Source organism: Aptenodytes forsteri, unplaced genomic scaffold, assembly GCF_000699145.1.
Source record: "Aptenodytes forsteri isolate BGI_AS27 unplaced genomic scaffold, ASM69914v1 Scaffold308, whole genome shotgun sequence".
In the NCBI taxonomy this organism is placed as follows: Eukaryota; Metazoa; Chordata; class Aves; order Sphenisciformes; family Spheniscidae; genus Aptenodytes; species Aptenodytes forsteri.
Genome location: NW_008795475.1, coordinates 670,696 through 686,987, shown reverse-complemented (window position 1 = coordinate 686,987; position 16,292 = coordinate 670,696). Strand labels below are relative to the sequence as shown.

The 16,292-nt window shown below is 51.4% G+C and overlaps 1 protein-coding gene across 1 annotated transcript; it reads left to right on the top strand.

Annotated features, from left to right (window-relative positions):
• The first annotated feature begins 15,007 nt into the window (after nt 1-15,007).
• On the top strand, nt 15,008-16,090 carry FUT6 (fucosyltransferase 6). Its single transcript, XM_009281141.1, has one exon. The coding sequence runs from the start codon at nt 15,008-15,010 to the stop codon at nt 16,088-16,090; it is 1,083 nt and encodes a 360-aa protein (XP_009279416.1).
• Nucleotides 16,091-16,292: the final 202 nt, after the last annotated feature.

The following is a 16,292-nucleotide window of genomic DNA, read 5'->3' as shown; positions in this document are numbered from 1 at the left end:
CTGCCTCATCCTCCCCGGTGCTGGGGAAGGACTTTCCAGCAGGATGGGCTCCTCTCGCTGTGATTTAGGACCCGTCTCCCCGGGAAGCTCTTGCTGAGCCAAGCAAGAGCACAGATCCTGCGTGCTCATTGTGATTCTGCAAAACAGCTGCTTATTTCTGCTTAATCCCTTTCCAAACAGATAGGCTTAAATTAGAAAACTTTGGTTTTATGCCAGCCTGTGCAAGAAGCTGTCCTGAATCATATCTCCAGGCAGACGGACTCTTGTGGCGCTCGTAAAGTACGGAGCACCTTCTTGGCAGAGTCACAGTGAATAAGAGTGAGTAAAAAAAATTGGCCCGGCCTCCTGGGGAAGGGGGGGTTGCTGGCCTAGCTCATTCCCAACAGTGCTGTGGCAGCGTCGTGGAAAAGGGCTTGCAGCTGAATTGGGGGGCGGGGAAAATCCTCAATATTTAGATTGATGAAGTAAGGGAAAAATGCCTCTGTGAAGAGGACAGCCCCAAACGGTGGTTCTGTGCACTGAGAAATTACATGCATGTGTTCCTGCTGCTGGTCGAGGTGTCCAGTGTCCGGATCCAGCCTGGGCTCTCCTCTTGCAGGGCCAGCGTCCCCTGGCTGCCAGGAGAGCTCATTTCTCCAGAAATGGCAGGGAGGCCGGGAGAGATAAACATCCGTGTGGCCAATGTTACCTGCGTAAGTGGGGACCTGTTGTGCTGGGACGTCCGGAGGTTGACCTGGGGTGAGTCCTCAGCTGCAGGGACCATGGCGGAGCATCATGGGGGACACTGGAGACCTCCCTGGCTCAGAGTTAAACCTTTGCTGCCGCCTTGGCCGTGTGAATGCAGGGGCAAAGCTGGCCTGACCCAGCTTGTGGATGGGTGATGGTTCGAAACAACCACCTGGGTATCGCCTCATCCCTGGAGAGAGCACCCATTTGTGGCAATTCGGACCCATGTGTGCAGGTACAGTTGAAGCTCTAAGGAGCCTGGCAGCAAGGTGACACTTTAATTAAATAAACAAACAACCACCTGGGTATCGATCCCTGGAGAGGGCACCCATTTGTGGCAATTCGGACCCATGTGTGCAGGTACAGATGAAGCTTAAGGAGCCCTTCTCTCTCTCCTTTTTTTTTTTTTTTTTTAACAGGTCGAGAACCTCATGAATTTCCCCCTGGAAAACAAATGCACAGCAAAATCAAAGCTGTGGGTCACCCCATTGAAGCTGGGTCATCAGAAGCAGAACATGAGCTATGGGAGAGCAGCCGAGATGAGACGGGGAAGCTTCGCCGCGGAGATGGACTGCCACAGGGCAGCATGGCCTGTTGGAGCTGATGGAGGAGGAAAACATCATAAACCTGTCAGTGCTGGTTTGGGTGGCTGCCAGGGCAGGGCTGGGAGGAGGAGGGCTGGTGAGCCGCAGGTATCACAGGTAGGATTTCAGATGTCAGGTCTGGGGAAACGCACGCATACGTGTGCAACCAGCACATGCGTGCGCACCAGTGTGGGCAGCTTGTCTCCAACCATGTATGCACACACATGTGCCTTGAACACAGCTGCCAACGCACACCCGCAGAGCAGCCCCTGCGGGCACAAACCACCCTGCTCATCCCTGCCTGGTCCCAGTTGCATTTTCTTCCCCTTCCCTTTGCATGGCTGCGCCTCGCGGATGTGACCGTGTCTGTCGACTGGGCTGGGAGCAGCCCCAGTCCTGCTGAGCCCCTGCCTTTGGTCCAACCACTGGAGGGTCCAGGAGGGGAAATTTTGGAGGAAATGGGACTGGAAGACCTTTCTGGCGGTAAGAGCTGAGCATTGGCTAGAGGAGGGGGACCACGGGTAGGTCTTTTTACTTCCAGCTCCAGCAGCATCTGGGCATCACTGGTGCTGTGCTGCCATGGGAGGGTGGAGGGCTGGGATTTGCCCACTGAGGCTCTGGCACGAGAATCATCCAGTCCAGGTGTTGGCATTGCCTCTCACCAATCCCTCTCCTAAACCACAGTCCTGACCCCTCCTCCCAGCCCCATGCTGTGGTCCCACGGGCATGTGGGAAGTGCTGGGGCATCTGCAGGAATCCTCACGGTCTTCCTCCAGCCAGTGCTGGGTTTACAAGCTAGTGGAAAGGAAATGACAGCAGGAGCTGGGGCCAAATGCTGTGGTGTGCACAGCCCTCTGCCCTGGCTGGAAGCTCCTGCCGTTTGCCCTCAATCCAGCTGTGGTTTCTTTTTATTCTGTACAAAAGCAGCTCCCAAATGAGCCTGTAAAGCAGTGGCAGCCGCCTTGGAGAATGTCAAAAGCATCCAAAACATCAGTAGGATGGGTGTGTGGAGCTAGAGGAATTCTTCCTGCAAACCCTTGGTGGCATAGGAAGGGAGGCGCGGCGGGTGGCTAGCAGGGCTGCAGAGCATCCCCCATGGGGCCATCATCCCTGGGGAGGGCGATAAACTGTGATCATAGAATCATAGAATCATTAAGGTTGGAAAAGACCTCTAAGATCGAGTCCAACCGTCGACCCAACACCACCATGTCCACTAAACCATGTCCCTGAGTGCCTCATCTACACGTCTTTTAAGTACTTCCAGGGATGGGGACTCAACCCCTTCCCTGGGCAGCCTCTTCCAATGTTTAACCACTCTTGCAGTAAAGAAACTTTTCCTCGTGTCCAAAGAAATTTTTCCTCATGTCCAAATGATGCTGGCAAACAGCTCAGTGGTCCAGCTCGGGGAGTGCGGGAGGATGCTTGCATCAGCTGTAGAGCAGGGAGGCTCCTGCCAAAGTCTCCCCAGGGCTAACACAGGGCTGCCTTCGCCTGGCGAACATTTGACACCATGCAGAAGGGATGCTGGTGCATCCAGGACGTTTCCATAACTCAGACCCAACACAGGTACCAAAAATAAGATAAGACAAAAATAATTCCAAATAAAGCTCGTCTCTTAAAAGCAATAAATAACCTTGAGCAGATGCTGGCTCACTCTTAATCCAATTATCTATCAGCAGGCCTACGCAGTGCTGGGAGGGAAAACACCGGTACCGACCCCATCTTGCTGGGAAATGGGGCTTCAGCTTCTTCCAGTTTTTGGACTCCCATCCTGTCCCAAATCCAGCAGAGCTCTCCAGAACCACGACGTCCATGGGCGGCACAGCAGCACAGGCGAGCTGCCTGTCCAAGGGACAGGCCCAGACAGTGCCCAAGGGCACTGCTTGTCACCTACCTTCTGTATCATTCAAAGCGCTCAGAGGGTGAAGTTTTGCTCTAAAATACTAGATCTTAAATCCCTCTTCCCCAAGGCTGCCACAGTGGTGCCTTCTTGAGTTCTATGATGTGGGTTCTTGGGGAAAAAGCCTCCTGCAGCCCAGCATGCTCGTTTTACAGCTATTTACATGCACATTTACAGAAGTGTGCAAACCTTCCCTGCCCAGAGGATTGCAGGGCTTTGCATCCCAGTCGGGATGTGACGCATGGGGTGCCACAGCCTTTGGGGTACCCCAAAGGCAAAGCCAGCTGCACCCTCTGTGCCTGAGGAGGAGAAACCTCTGGGAAGGCAGTTGAGCAGAGTGGGCTTTGCTCTCCCTGCAACTGCTCCCGGCTGCTTGGCCACCCACCCATGCGGACCCACTGTGAGAGGCTGGGAGGGGCTCAAGCAGCAGCTTCCCCAGCAATGAGTCGCCACTCTTGGGGCTCGGGTATCAGCAGCCCCGGCTGGTGGTGAGAAGGCTGATGGAAGGCGAGCCATGTCTGCTCGCTGTGACGGCAGTAAAAGTATTTCTGGAGGAGCGCCCTCGCCAGAGTAAATTGTTGGCAACCACGCGCTAATTCTCTTTTCATAAACAGAGCGAAGGAGATAAAAGCAGCAGCCTCGGCTGCCTCTGCCTTCTCCCTCTAGCACAGCGCCTTGCGCCCTTGCACACCCAGTCCTGCATCTGGAGCTCATTGGGGGCAGCTGCTGGGAGGACGTGGATGGGAACCAGCTGAGCCTCCTTCCACGCTGCCGCCAGGTCCGAGCATGGTTCTTGGGAGGGAGTCTGCAAACGGGGCCCCGCTTGGGCTGGGAAGCTTGGTTCAGATCGACGGTGGGAGATGAAGCATCGAAAAGCAGCGTGGTTTGGTCAACCTGTAAGCAGATAAGTGAGGTGGCCGCCCTGTATTTTTAATGGCCAAAATAGCTTCAGATTTCCTCTTGGCCATTCATCCCTCTCAAACAACAGTGGCCAAATGCTGGGAAAATGTGCTGCTTGTTAGATCTTGTGTGTGTCCTGAATTTTGTCCTATCCCTAGCACAAATCCGAGATGGGCACCACGAGCAGGGTGTTTCCCTCAGGCTCTGCAAAGAGGTGGTCATCTTGGGAGCAGGCACTTTGGAACAACTTGGGAGCAGCTTCCCAAAAGCTTCAGCTTTGGGAAGTTGTTATTAGAAAGGCCGATTTGAACCCTTTTTTGCAGCCAAGCGTCGTTGCAGATGGATTTCTCAATGCAGAAAGATTTTAGTAGGGTGGGGAGAAAAAAAACCTGTGTGGCCACAATGGAAATGTTTGCATTTTCCGTTTGCAAGAGGAACATTTTCCATTTTGTGGTTGGAAGTGACTTCTGTTTAGAAACTTGAGGACAGCATAGTACGATGCAAAAATAAACAGCAAAACAGCCCAATTTGCTGCAGCCCAAAATGAAGCATTTTGAAATAAATGAAACAGATCCCCCTGGCTGGCCCCAAATGAGATCTCAGGAAGTGGGATAGACACCTTGGCTGATCTTTGGCTCTACCAAAGCCTTCCCAGGACATTTCCTAGTGGATCCTGCCGCTGGTTTTGGGCAAGATTTTAGGGGCTGAGCCCATGGTGCTCACCTGGTGTTACCATGGACTTGTCAACCCTGTAGAGAAATGGTGTTTTAATCAAGGCTGCATATAGCAGCTGGGAGCTGTCCTGGCGTGGGAGTGTGCCTGCCCAGCCCCAGCTCCCTGAATCGCTCCCATTCCATCGGGGTTTGCTTTGTGCTTTCCTGACAAACCCTTGCCGGGGTGCTGGTTTTCATTAGCTGGGGGAGGGCGGTTCGCTGCCTCGTTGGCTCTTCCACGTCCGCCCCATCCTTAGGGAAGGCTCGAGGAAATAGCTTGAGTCAAGCATGCTCGGGGAACTCCAAAATGGTCCCCTCTGCAAGAGTCAAATTATAGGGCGGTGTGTCCTGCGTTACTCTTTACAGTCTGAGACCCGTGGTCCTTCAACTGCACCTTATTTGTTTATCTAGATTTCCTCTGAAACCAGAGATGTGTTGCTAGCGTGGTCTTCATTATAATTTTATTAGTTACATTTCCAGCTACTTGTCCATTACATTTTCCCCTTCTAGACCCTCCCTTTGCCTTTTCTTGGAAAAAAAATAGATGTTGTGTGTACGGGGGGTCACTGCCCGAATCTGCTTTCTTCTGGCAAACAAAGTGTGCAGCTGGAGACCTGGAATCAGCTGCAAGCAGGCCGTCTCCGGGGTGCAGCTCGGCCTTTCCAAAGGATGCTTTGTGAGGGTGTGGCCAGTGTCTGGTAAGACCCAATCTTCCTCTTCTCTGTTTGGGTCGTTATCTCACGCGTGGGGAGCTACGATTTGTCTTTGCAGCCCCCGAGACACCAGGGTCCTGCCCACACAGTGGCTATAGCTGAGCCACTGGGCATGAAGGGGCTCAGGGAGCCGATGGGAGCTGCACGTGGTGCAGTGGAGGAGATGGCAAGTTGCTGCTGGAGGTAACCTCTGTCTCGCCCACTCCTCAGACCAGCTGTGCATCCACCCATCAGCCCGTATTAGGTGCCTGGATCCACATTTGAACCTCAACTTCATCAAACCCAAAGGGAATAACTGCGTTTTTGTCTCCTGCTTTCATGCTAAATGATTTTCAGCCCTTGGCCATTTTTTAATTTTTTTTTTTTTTGTGGAGACCCACGGCAGACAACTGACTAATCACCCTTAATCCACCTGAACTGCTAAATCTCTCAGTAATCCCTCCCCAGCACTGCTCCGATGCTGCTCCCCTACAACAGACCTTCTTGGTACCATTAATCAGTGTCTTTGGCTCCCAGGTGCCTCATGGTATGCGTCTATGCAGGGAAAACCCCTCGTTTATAAAACTTGGGGACCTCCCACAGATTCCCATTCCCTGTGACCCTGGCGAGGGGGTCAGTGCACAGAGTAAACTGGTTGAGAGGGAAGGTCCTAATATTTATATGGAAAGCCATTAGCAGGCAATATCTTATCTACCTTCTGTTTTGAAGTGGAGGCTTGGGGCGATGGCAGGGCCTATGGGTAGCATTGGAGCTGCCTCTGAAATGCCCCGACATGCTCTGTTTTGCCATCCACACTCGTGGCTGGGTTATAGCACATTCTTAATGTTGTGGGATGAGAGCAGTGGGTGCGGAATGATTTCAGAGAGGAAAAAAAGAGCTTCGATCCTCACCTGCTGAATTTTAAAGCCAGGCAAAAGCTCCCAAACCTACCTTGATACCTCCTGGGGTGGTGTGTTTTAGCCAGCTGGTCCCTCTGTGGATGATGTCCTTCCAGGCCCAGCTGGAGGATGGAGTGGTCTTTCCTGGTCTTAAAAAGTAAAAACCTATGAAATAGCTGTTGTCTTGTGAGCTCCCCTGACCCTTCCCCAGATCTTGAGCATAGCTTTGAACACAGAGGTGGTCAAATCTTGTTTTCTCCAGTGGAAACCGTCTTGGAGAGCCTCTGTGTTGGATGTAAAAAAAGGCAGGGAAGAAGTGAAGATGAAAGTGAAGATATAGCAGCGGTGAGATTCCTGCAGGACTTTTCACATGAGAGGAGAGGTGGTGACTCCCTGGGAAGGCAGGCACATAGGACACAGGGGACCAGCAGGTATGTGGATGCTGGGTAGGCAAAATATCGAACTGCAGCACTGTCACAGACTGCATTTCTTCAGGAAATGTGGCAAAAAGCAAACCAGAACCAAACTAAACAATGAGGCAGTGGGATTCCAAATTTGCTGATGATTTATTCATAACATCGTCAGCAAAAAGAGCCCTCTGCTCCCGGGCTGCTGTGCAGCTGTGGATATAACTTTGCAGTGCCCTTTTTTCAAGTCCGTATCCTCATAGGATGCTGGGAGTTCAGGTTGGGCTGGGATTGGGAACAGAACCATAGATGTAATGAAACTCATTGGAAGCAGTGAAGCCGTTGGCAGCGGACAGTTGGCTGACCTCCAGTCAGCAGATTTGTGGTAGCATTCAGCATATAGATTCTAGGCACTTTGCAGATGCTGGGCATAGACTGGGGAGAACAGTGGGGCGGAAACAGCTGTTGGGACTCCCTGAGCCCTAACAAATCTCACAGTGATTGTCCCTTAGTTCAAAAGCCATCAGGGATATCCAGGCACAGGCTGGAAAAGTCTTCAAGGGAGCGGGGAAAATTGACGTCACCACCTAGTTCTGCAAAGCTGAGAAAAGCAAATTCCCAGAGCCAAGAATACGGTTGCTCCCTCTTTCCTCTCGTCTCTCCAAGCCCGACGTGGGATGGGTTCGTGTGAGATGGAAGAAATGTTTCTAAACCAGAAAGCTGCCTCTTGGCAGCATTCAGATTGCATGTGTGCTAGGAATGATCACTTTTAAAAATCAGGCCCTCCCTCACCACCAGGGATGTTCCTATGTTCCCGCGTAGCTTTTCTTCTACTTAAGTATCCAGATCTGTCTATTTGGATTGTTTGTACCAAGATGGGTTTTGGAGGTGTTACTATTTGCAGTTGCTGAAATCCTACCCTGACGCCATCACGTGCTGATTACTAAATGGTGAGAAATGTAGGATCTTGGCTCTTGACTGGGGAAAGACACTTGATGATTTCAAGGAACGGGCAGGATGGGGACAGCTCGGGGGGGAGCAGCACACCATGTGTTGGGCTGCTACTGAATCAGGAAAGGGAGCATAAATTGTCATAGAGAACACAGTTTTTTGCTGAGTGCACTTGGGCATGCTGGAGACATGTAGCATCTTTGATCCCCAAAGCTGATGAGGAAAAATAACTTGATTCCTCCCTAGAAGAAGGCTGGAGTCTTTCAGTGCTGTGTGGGAACATGGCTTGGGCAAGTGGGGCCATTAGTGCTGTCATCCCTCCGGTGTGGTTCAGCTCTGGGTGCAGCACAAGCAATTGTTGGTTGTTTTTTTCTCGAGAAGGAAATATCATGTTCTTGGGAATACAAACAGTTCACAACCGTCCTGCACCACTCCCTGCCGCTCTCCTGGAGGCTGGAGCCTGTGGGGAGCAGCAGTGGGGCTGCCTGGCCTGGGATCCCCCAGGGAGTCGGACCCATGCCAAAGGGTGGTGGTGCTCTCCAGGAGGAGATGTGGTCCCAGCGAAGGCACAGGACTGGTGATATAATATAGATAGAGCAAAATCATGGTGCAGTTTGGGGAGAGACAGTGGTAATGAGGTTTGGCCTACCCAGGGAGGCAGATGGCTAAGGGAATGCAGGGTTCGGGGGACCACTGGTGTTCAGGGCTGGCTGCCAACCTCACGCTCCCATCCCAGTCTCCCTGCTGACATTAAAGGGCTCTGGATCAGGCATTGCTAAATTTGTTCTTGGTGGCTGCATCTTTCTGCTCTGCTGTTACTGGGCTGGGCCATGAGGTGGGTCTAGCCTAGAAGATCAGAAACCCATTGCTGGATGCCAACCAGGGCACGTGGTTATATGATGAGGCACAAACCACATGCTCAGCATCTTAGGACCTGTTGTACATTTGGGGTTGGGCCCCTCCCATCTCCCTGATCCTCCTCCCTTATGTTGGAAACCCACATGAGAAATTTGGCAGGGTGAGAGTGCCTATTGACACTTCTTTTTTTGTCTGTGCAGGCAAAAAGCCTGAGGATGATGGAGGGGAGCATCAACAGTCATCGTGTTTGGACAAGACCTGCCCATCCTACCCACTGAAGCTCAGCTGCATGTTTAGGACTACCCCTGGATCCATGCTGGTATTTGCCTATTGATGATCATCTCCCAAAACATCTTTGTTCCTGGAAAACCTCAAAAAAATGTTCTGCAAGAGATGAGCAGGGAGCAGTTGGAGACCACAGCTGTGAGTGCCTGGGCAGAGCTCCCTGGTGAGTCTTCGCAAAGGAATTCTGCATTCCTCCCACCGCTTTGCCCTGCTCTTACTCTTTGCAGTCTGCCCAAAGCAACTGGAGCAGGGAAATGTAGTGTTGTTCCCTTGTAGACTCTGCAGAAGCTTGTCAAAGGAATTGGAGGTACATAGAGACATTTTTCCAGTTAATTTTAACGCAAACATTAAATGCCTTGATACTAGCAGAGATATATTGCTGATGGGGCTGAGAGACATGTGCCCTGTCCTCTTGGAGTCTGTCTTTTCTTGGGACAAGGTGTCTGATTAGATAAATAAGAACTCACCCCTCAGCTGTAGCCCTGGGCTATGGCTTTTCCTCACATGCTACGTATGCAACGGGACACTAAATGGAGTCAGGGCACAGGTCTACACACCGTCCCATTATCATCTGTACTGCACACACCTTGGCACAATTTTAGCCCATGCCAAACAGTGCCCTTCAAACAGCGTCTAGACATCGTCCAAGGATAGCCCAGGGCAGAGACTATTCCAGCAAAAAGCCTGGATGCAGCTGCAGTTGACTGAGAAGCAGCGGGGATGGGAGTCAAGCTGGGTCACTTGGCCTCAGGGACAAAAACTAGTCTCTGGCCCATTTATTTAGTAACGTAGATGAATCCAGTGTGTTTGCAAATCCATCGTTGTGGATTATCCATTGTGGACTAACTGCGTTTGGTGACCTCTTTGAAGGTAAATGGTCTCAGCTGTTCACCTGTTAGCATCCCTGGGTGAGCGACGTTTGCCCCGTTGGCACAGGGAGTTCAGTCCTTGCATTTTCCTGTGCTCACCTGGGCGAGAGCTCAGCATCCAAAGCTCCGCTGTCACTTGCTGGGTCAGCAAGGGCAGTAACCAGGAAGCTTCTCCAAAACACAGCATTATTTGTCTTCAGATGTAGGGGTTACTGAGACTATTCATCACATAACAATAAGTCTTCATGTCAGCCACGTTTGGTCCTGCCAAGTCTATTACCTGAATGGCCTCTTTGTTCTGTCCGTGCTACAATCTCACATCACCTTCTGGACTAAGTGATCTGTCACCTCACATCACGTGTGCCACTTGCAACAATTCTCAGTCCACAGCTCTGTGATTGTTTTCCATGGCTTCCCCACACTTGCTCATTTGTTTAATTTACATTAATTCCCCCTGCTGAGCTTAAGTTCCTTATGGTCCTGATTTTCCGGGGTACAAAAGTCTTGAATTTTCCACCTGCCTGAACTAAGGTGATCTGGACTAAGTGATCTGTCACCTCACCTCACGTCACGTGTGCCACTTGCAACAATTCGCAGTCCACAGCTCTGTGTCTGTTTTCCATGGCTTCCCCACACTTGCTCATTTGTTTCATTTACATTAATTCCCCCTGCTGAGCTTAAGTTCCTTATGGTCCTGATTTCCTGGGGTACAAAAGTCTTGAATTTTCTACCTGCCTGAAGCCTCTTATCTGGTGCTACAGAATCCTTCAACTCAGGGCTTCCTGTGGTGCTGGGAAACTCAAATCTTCTTTCTCCTCTACAGCCTTGAGTAAAATTGCATCTGGGGTCTTCATTTGTGCTGCTGGCTGCAGAGCTCATGGACCCTCAGCAAGAAAGCCGGCTAACGCCTGAACTTCACGACTGCATCTACCCTTGTAGGACAAATCTGTTCTCCGGAGGCTAACTGGTGTGGCTGGGTCATGTTCATGTCAGAGAAATCCTTTTGCAACCAAGGAGTGGACACATGCAGACTACCTGTAGGGAATGGTTGCTTGCCCTGGTAACTCCCAAACTGCACCTGGGTCACATTTGGCATAGCACTAGCTGGATCATGCCAAAGCTGGGCCATGGACCATTCCAAATTTCAGCCTTTAGGTGAATTAAATCCAGAGCCTGTGCCCTCGTATTGTTTAAGTTACTAGTATAGGTGTAGCCTGTGCCATGGGGAAAGGGCAAGAAGTCACAGTTTCTCAAGTGTGGAATTTCTAGGCAGAGCAGTTGAATGGCTGGTACCTTCTCAGGGCCAGGAAGAGCCATGAGACCTCAGGCTGTGTGGGTCACCCTAGGGTGAGCAAACCATGAGTTATGGCCCCCATCCTCATGCCATGGGGTATTTTTTGCTCTCACCTGTGCTGGAGTGCTCCCAAGTCTGCAGGAGGCACCTGGATACACTTCAGGTGACCTCCAACTCTGTACCAGGAAAAACACACCTGCTGGTAGAAGGCCTGGAAATGTAAAATTTTCCACCCTGTATTGCCCATTTACAATCCCCTTGCCCACCCAAAACAGCCCCAACCTGCATTAAAACTCTTTCTGTGAATTTAATTCCAGATCAACAATCCATATTTACAGCTGAATGTATTTAAGACTGATAATAACACATAATGGCTTTTTTATATCCCAGCCAAGTGCAGCCAAGCTCGATGCAAGATCAATTAACTCTGGCCATAGCAAACAAACACCGTCTTCATGTCCACTGACCGTGATGTACAATGCCTATTCACCTGGGCTGGAGACGCTCCAAAGCATGGTCTGTGGTGCTGGACACAGGAGGGATCCCCCAGGCAGTCTTGCTCAAGTGCTCGTCTACTCTGAAGCTCATGGTGATTGCTGAAGTCACCAGTCCCAAGACGTGCTTTAGCTCGAGATCCTGGTAAGGGTGACAAGGAGACGTGGCCTGGCGTGGAGACGGAGGCAGCTGCGCCATGAAGCCCATTAGCTGGCAGGGGAACTCGCAGACCTGATGCTTGCACCTCCAATCCATGCCAGCTTTGCCCATCCTTCCCAAACAGAGCTGTCCTCCTGCGACACAAGGTGGAGAAGAAAGCATATCACAAGCAAATCCTGTGGGTTGAGACTGGCAAAGGAAGCAGACTAGCGCATGTGCAGAGGTGCTTTCAGTGGTAAGGTATGCTTTAGCCACAAAAAACGTCTGGGCTGCTTTAATTGACCGTTCCTTAATTTGTCAAAGAGGAACCTGTCCTGGTTTTATTACAGCTTTTATTATTGGGTGATGTGTTTCTGGTGGTAGCAACTAGCACGCGCAGCTCAAGACGCAGAGGAACACCTGGAACTGCCGATCCTTCCCTGCATCTGTGCTCTCCTTTCTTCTCCTCTTTTCCTGGTTGTGTCATCCACTTCAGTGCTCACCTTCATGGCGCGCTTTCTCACCAGGACCAAGTCTTTAGGTGAGTTGCAACAGTCCTTTCTCTTTTCAATAGCTATTGGAGGAGGAACCTGACTCGGGCTGTGAGAGAGAGGCACTGGGTACAGGAGGGAGGGGGTCTGCAGACATCTGTTTTCACCTCTGATTGCAGGGAGGCACTGCTTCCCTCTGTATTTTCATATTGCGTTTGTCAGTAGTATAGGTACTGCTGATATACAGGATAAGAGGTGACAGGTTCCGCACCCACCAGCTTCTGCTGGAAATCCTGTTGTTGTGAGGGATCTTACAGCTTCCTCTAAGACCATGGTGGAGTGCAGGTTGGTGCTATATGGGTTTCCTTGTCCTTAGGTCGATGTTGCAAATAAGAGGTAGAGACCAAGCATGCAATCAAGACTGTCCTGGTGGACAGTCCAGATGACTGCAAAAACAGCAAGACCCAGGCTTTGGGGCACAGACAGAAGCCCCATGCTCTTAGAGACCACAGCAAGTGTATCAGTAAAAGCAATGGGGTGTTGCAGACCTGAAAGACCATGACTATTATCTGGTAAAGAGGAGAAGCCAGCAGGCTGCTGGTTATAAAAGCGCTGGTGGTGGTGCTATGACAGAGACTGTCAGAAGTCAGAGGGTGGTGGTCATACAGGTGCTAGCTGTGCTGAGAAGGCTGCGGCTACTGTTCACAGGATGCTGAAGCAAAACACATAGTTAAACAAAGCCGTTAATTAGTACAGATAAGCTGTTTTGAAATGTTCAATAAAGTAATCAACCGAAAGACAAGGAAACACACATAGCACCAGCCTGCACACCAGAATGGTTTACAGGTAGCTGTCAGATGCCCCACAACCACAGGGAAAGGGAGGTCCCCCACCCGCCATCTCTGTGTGACGCTGACCTCAAAATCCAGTTTGTGGTTCACGGGCCCATTGGCCCATTCTTCTGGTCCATGTCATCTTTTGGGGGATCCCCTTCGGGTCTTTTCCTTATTGTGCCCACACGAAATGTTCAATAAAGTAATCAACCGAAAGACAAGGAAACACACATAGCACCAGCCTGCACACCAGAATGGTTTACAGGTAGCTGTCAGATGCCCCACAACCACAGGGAAAGGGAGGTCCCCCACCCGCCATCTCTGTGTGACGCTGACCTCAAAATCCAGTTTGTGGTTCACGGGCCCATTGGCCCATTCTTCTGGTCCATGTCATCTTTTGGGGGATCCCCTTCGGGTCTTTTCCTTATTGTGCCCACACACATGTTCTTCTGAAGTTGGCATTTTGTTCTGGTTTCCTGCATTCGCGGGCAGCGTTGCCTGTGTCTTGCAGCCCCATGCAAAGTCCAAAGTTTGCCCCAGTGCTCCTGTCATCCTGCTGGGCTGGGCTCGGATGTGGGGGCTTATCTTTGCATGTGACAGGATTTGTGCTGGGGGCCCCTTGGTGGCTTCCTTGGAGGGGTCTGTAGCCCCTGGGCATGTTCCAACTTCTCCATGCCCCCCACCCTTTTGGTACCCCTCTGCCCTCATGAAGTTTCTGCCCACCCCAGACATGGTAAAGTGGGGGAACCCAGCCATTTTATGTTTTTATATGTATTTTAACTTCTATAGCTTTATAAATGTGTATATATATAAAAATATATACACAGCTATATGTATATAGAAGAATATATAAAAAAGCGTACCTATATCTAAATAAATAAATAACTATACCTATTTGTACACTCCTTTATGTATACTTCTATGTATTGTATAGCAGTACAAAATATACATTTATATACAATATAGATATTGTATATAAATGTATATATTTTTATATATGAGCACTTCCTGGTCCAAAGGAGGCAGGCAGCCAATCACAGGGCTGCTTCCTGGTCCAAAGGAAGTGGGCAGCCAATCACAGGGCTGTCTGAGAACATGTGGGGGGAATGACACTGTCAAAAGCGGTGGTCTCCCATGGGGGAGGACATGGCGGTCCTTCCCTGATGTGCCTCAGGCTACGCTGCTAGCTAGTCCTGCCCGCCAATCACGGGGCTGCCCGAGAACACGTGGGAATGACACTGCGAAGAAACGGCTGTCAGCCAATCACCGAGCAGTACGACGTTTAAAAAGGCGGGCAGCTCCCTGCCATGCAGTGGTGGCACCCTGTCCTAAAATGGCGGCCAAAACAAAATGGCAGCCCCACAGAGGTAGAGGAAAGGCCTTCCGGGTCTGATGTACTGCTGGGTAAACCGGAAGGCGTCCTGCCAGCCAATCACAACAGAGCACATGACCGTAAGAGGGGGAGTGACTTCTGGGCCCTGAGGCTGCTGGGAGGGGGCGGGATTTCTGGCAGAAGCCGGTGGGCGGGGCACCTGCCGCTCCCTCAGGTGTCTCCCAGTGGGGCTGGGGCGTGTGGCGCGTCTGCCCCTTCTCAGGTCCCCAAGGGCACAGGCCTCCCCGTGACTGAGTGTCCTCAGGAACCCGCGACGGGCTGCTCGCGGCTCTTCTGGGAAATGAGGCGGGGGGAGAAGGGGCTGACGAGGAAAGGCAGGGGGTGGTGATGGAGGGAAGCCTGGGGTCTGTGGAAGGGCGTCTGCGCCCTGTGGGTGAGTGTGTGTGTAAGCGCCTTCTGTATGGCACTCTAGAGACCTTTCTTTCTGCAGAGGTGGCTGGAGGTAAATGTGCTTCAGGTCTTCGCGCTGTCTCCTGTGCGTACCTCCCTGCCAAACTGTGCACCCAGAGCCACCTCCCTGCTGGGGTCAGTGTGCACCCATCACTCGTTGTCCTGTCTGTGGTGTTTGCAGATCCATGCATGGAGCTCATGAAAGGGAAGAAGATCTGCAAGAAACTCCTCACCTTCCTGCTCTACAGCTTCATCTTCAGCTCCTTCTTTGTTTTTCTTCATCAGTTCAGGACTTCTGAGCGAGAGCATTATGTTTCCAATCCCTCTGCACAAATAGCTCATGCTGGAAACACCAGCGCCCCACCAAAGGGTGAACACAGGCTGACTATCCTGCTGTGGAAGTGGCCCTCTGGGCACCACTTTAACTTCATGAACTGCTCGAAGCTCTACAGCATCCCGAACTGCCATTTCACCATCAATCGCAGCTGGTCCCAAAAGGCTGATGCTGTGATTATGCATCACAGGGATGTGTGCAGGGACATGGAGGGGCTGGCCCAGTTCCCCAGACTCCCTTCCCAGCACTGGATCTGGTTCAACATGGAGTCCCCAAGTCACTCTCCAAACTTAAGCGCCATGGACAACGTCTTCAACCTGACCATGTCTTACCGGAGAGACTCGGACATCTACATCCCTTATGGGGAGCTGCAGCTCCTCGGCCAGCCCCAGCCCCTCAGCATCCCGCCCAAGACCAAGATGGTGGCCTGGGTAGTCAGCAACTGGAAAGCAGGCTCCCACCGGGTAAAGTACTACCAGGAGCTGAAGAAACACATCACTGTGGACATCTATGGGAAGCATCACTTGCCCCTGCCCCGGGACAAGCTCCTTCCCACTGTATCCGAGTACAAGTTCTACCTGGCTTTTGAGAACTCGCAGCATGAAGACTACATCACCGAGAAGCTCTGGAGGAATGCCTTGTCCTCTGGCACCGTCCCTGTCGTGCTGGGGCCTCCTCGAGAAAACTACGAGCGCTTCTTGCCCCCTGACTCCTTCATCCATGTCGATGACTTTGCCAGCGCTGGGGACCTGGCGCGGTACCTGTGGGACCTGAGCGAGGATGCCGAGAGATACCAGCGCTACTTCCAGTGGCGCAAGTGGTTGAAACCCATAGTGAGGTCCGGCTGGGCCGTGCATGTCTGCGGAGCTTGTCGCTTCTTGCAGACAACGGCGGCCAGGTACCGGTTTGTGCCCGATCTGTCTGAGTGGTTTGTGTAACTGCTGTTTGCTCAGCTCTCTGCTGGGCTGCAATCTTTTTGTCCTTGCTGGCGGGTTGCAATTTCACGGGACGGTTGAACTTGATGGAAATGGAGGGACAAGAAGAGCTTTGAAGCGAACAAGGACAAGGAAGCAATTAGGTGTTTGTATGTCTTTGTCTTACTGGAGAATAGACTGTCAGATAGAGTAGTACATTGCTTTT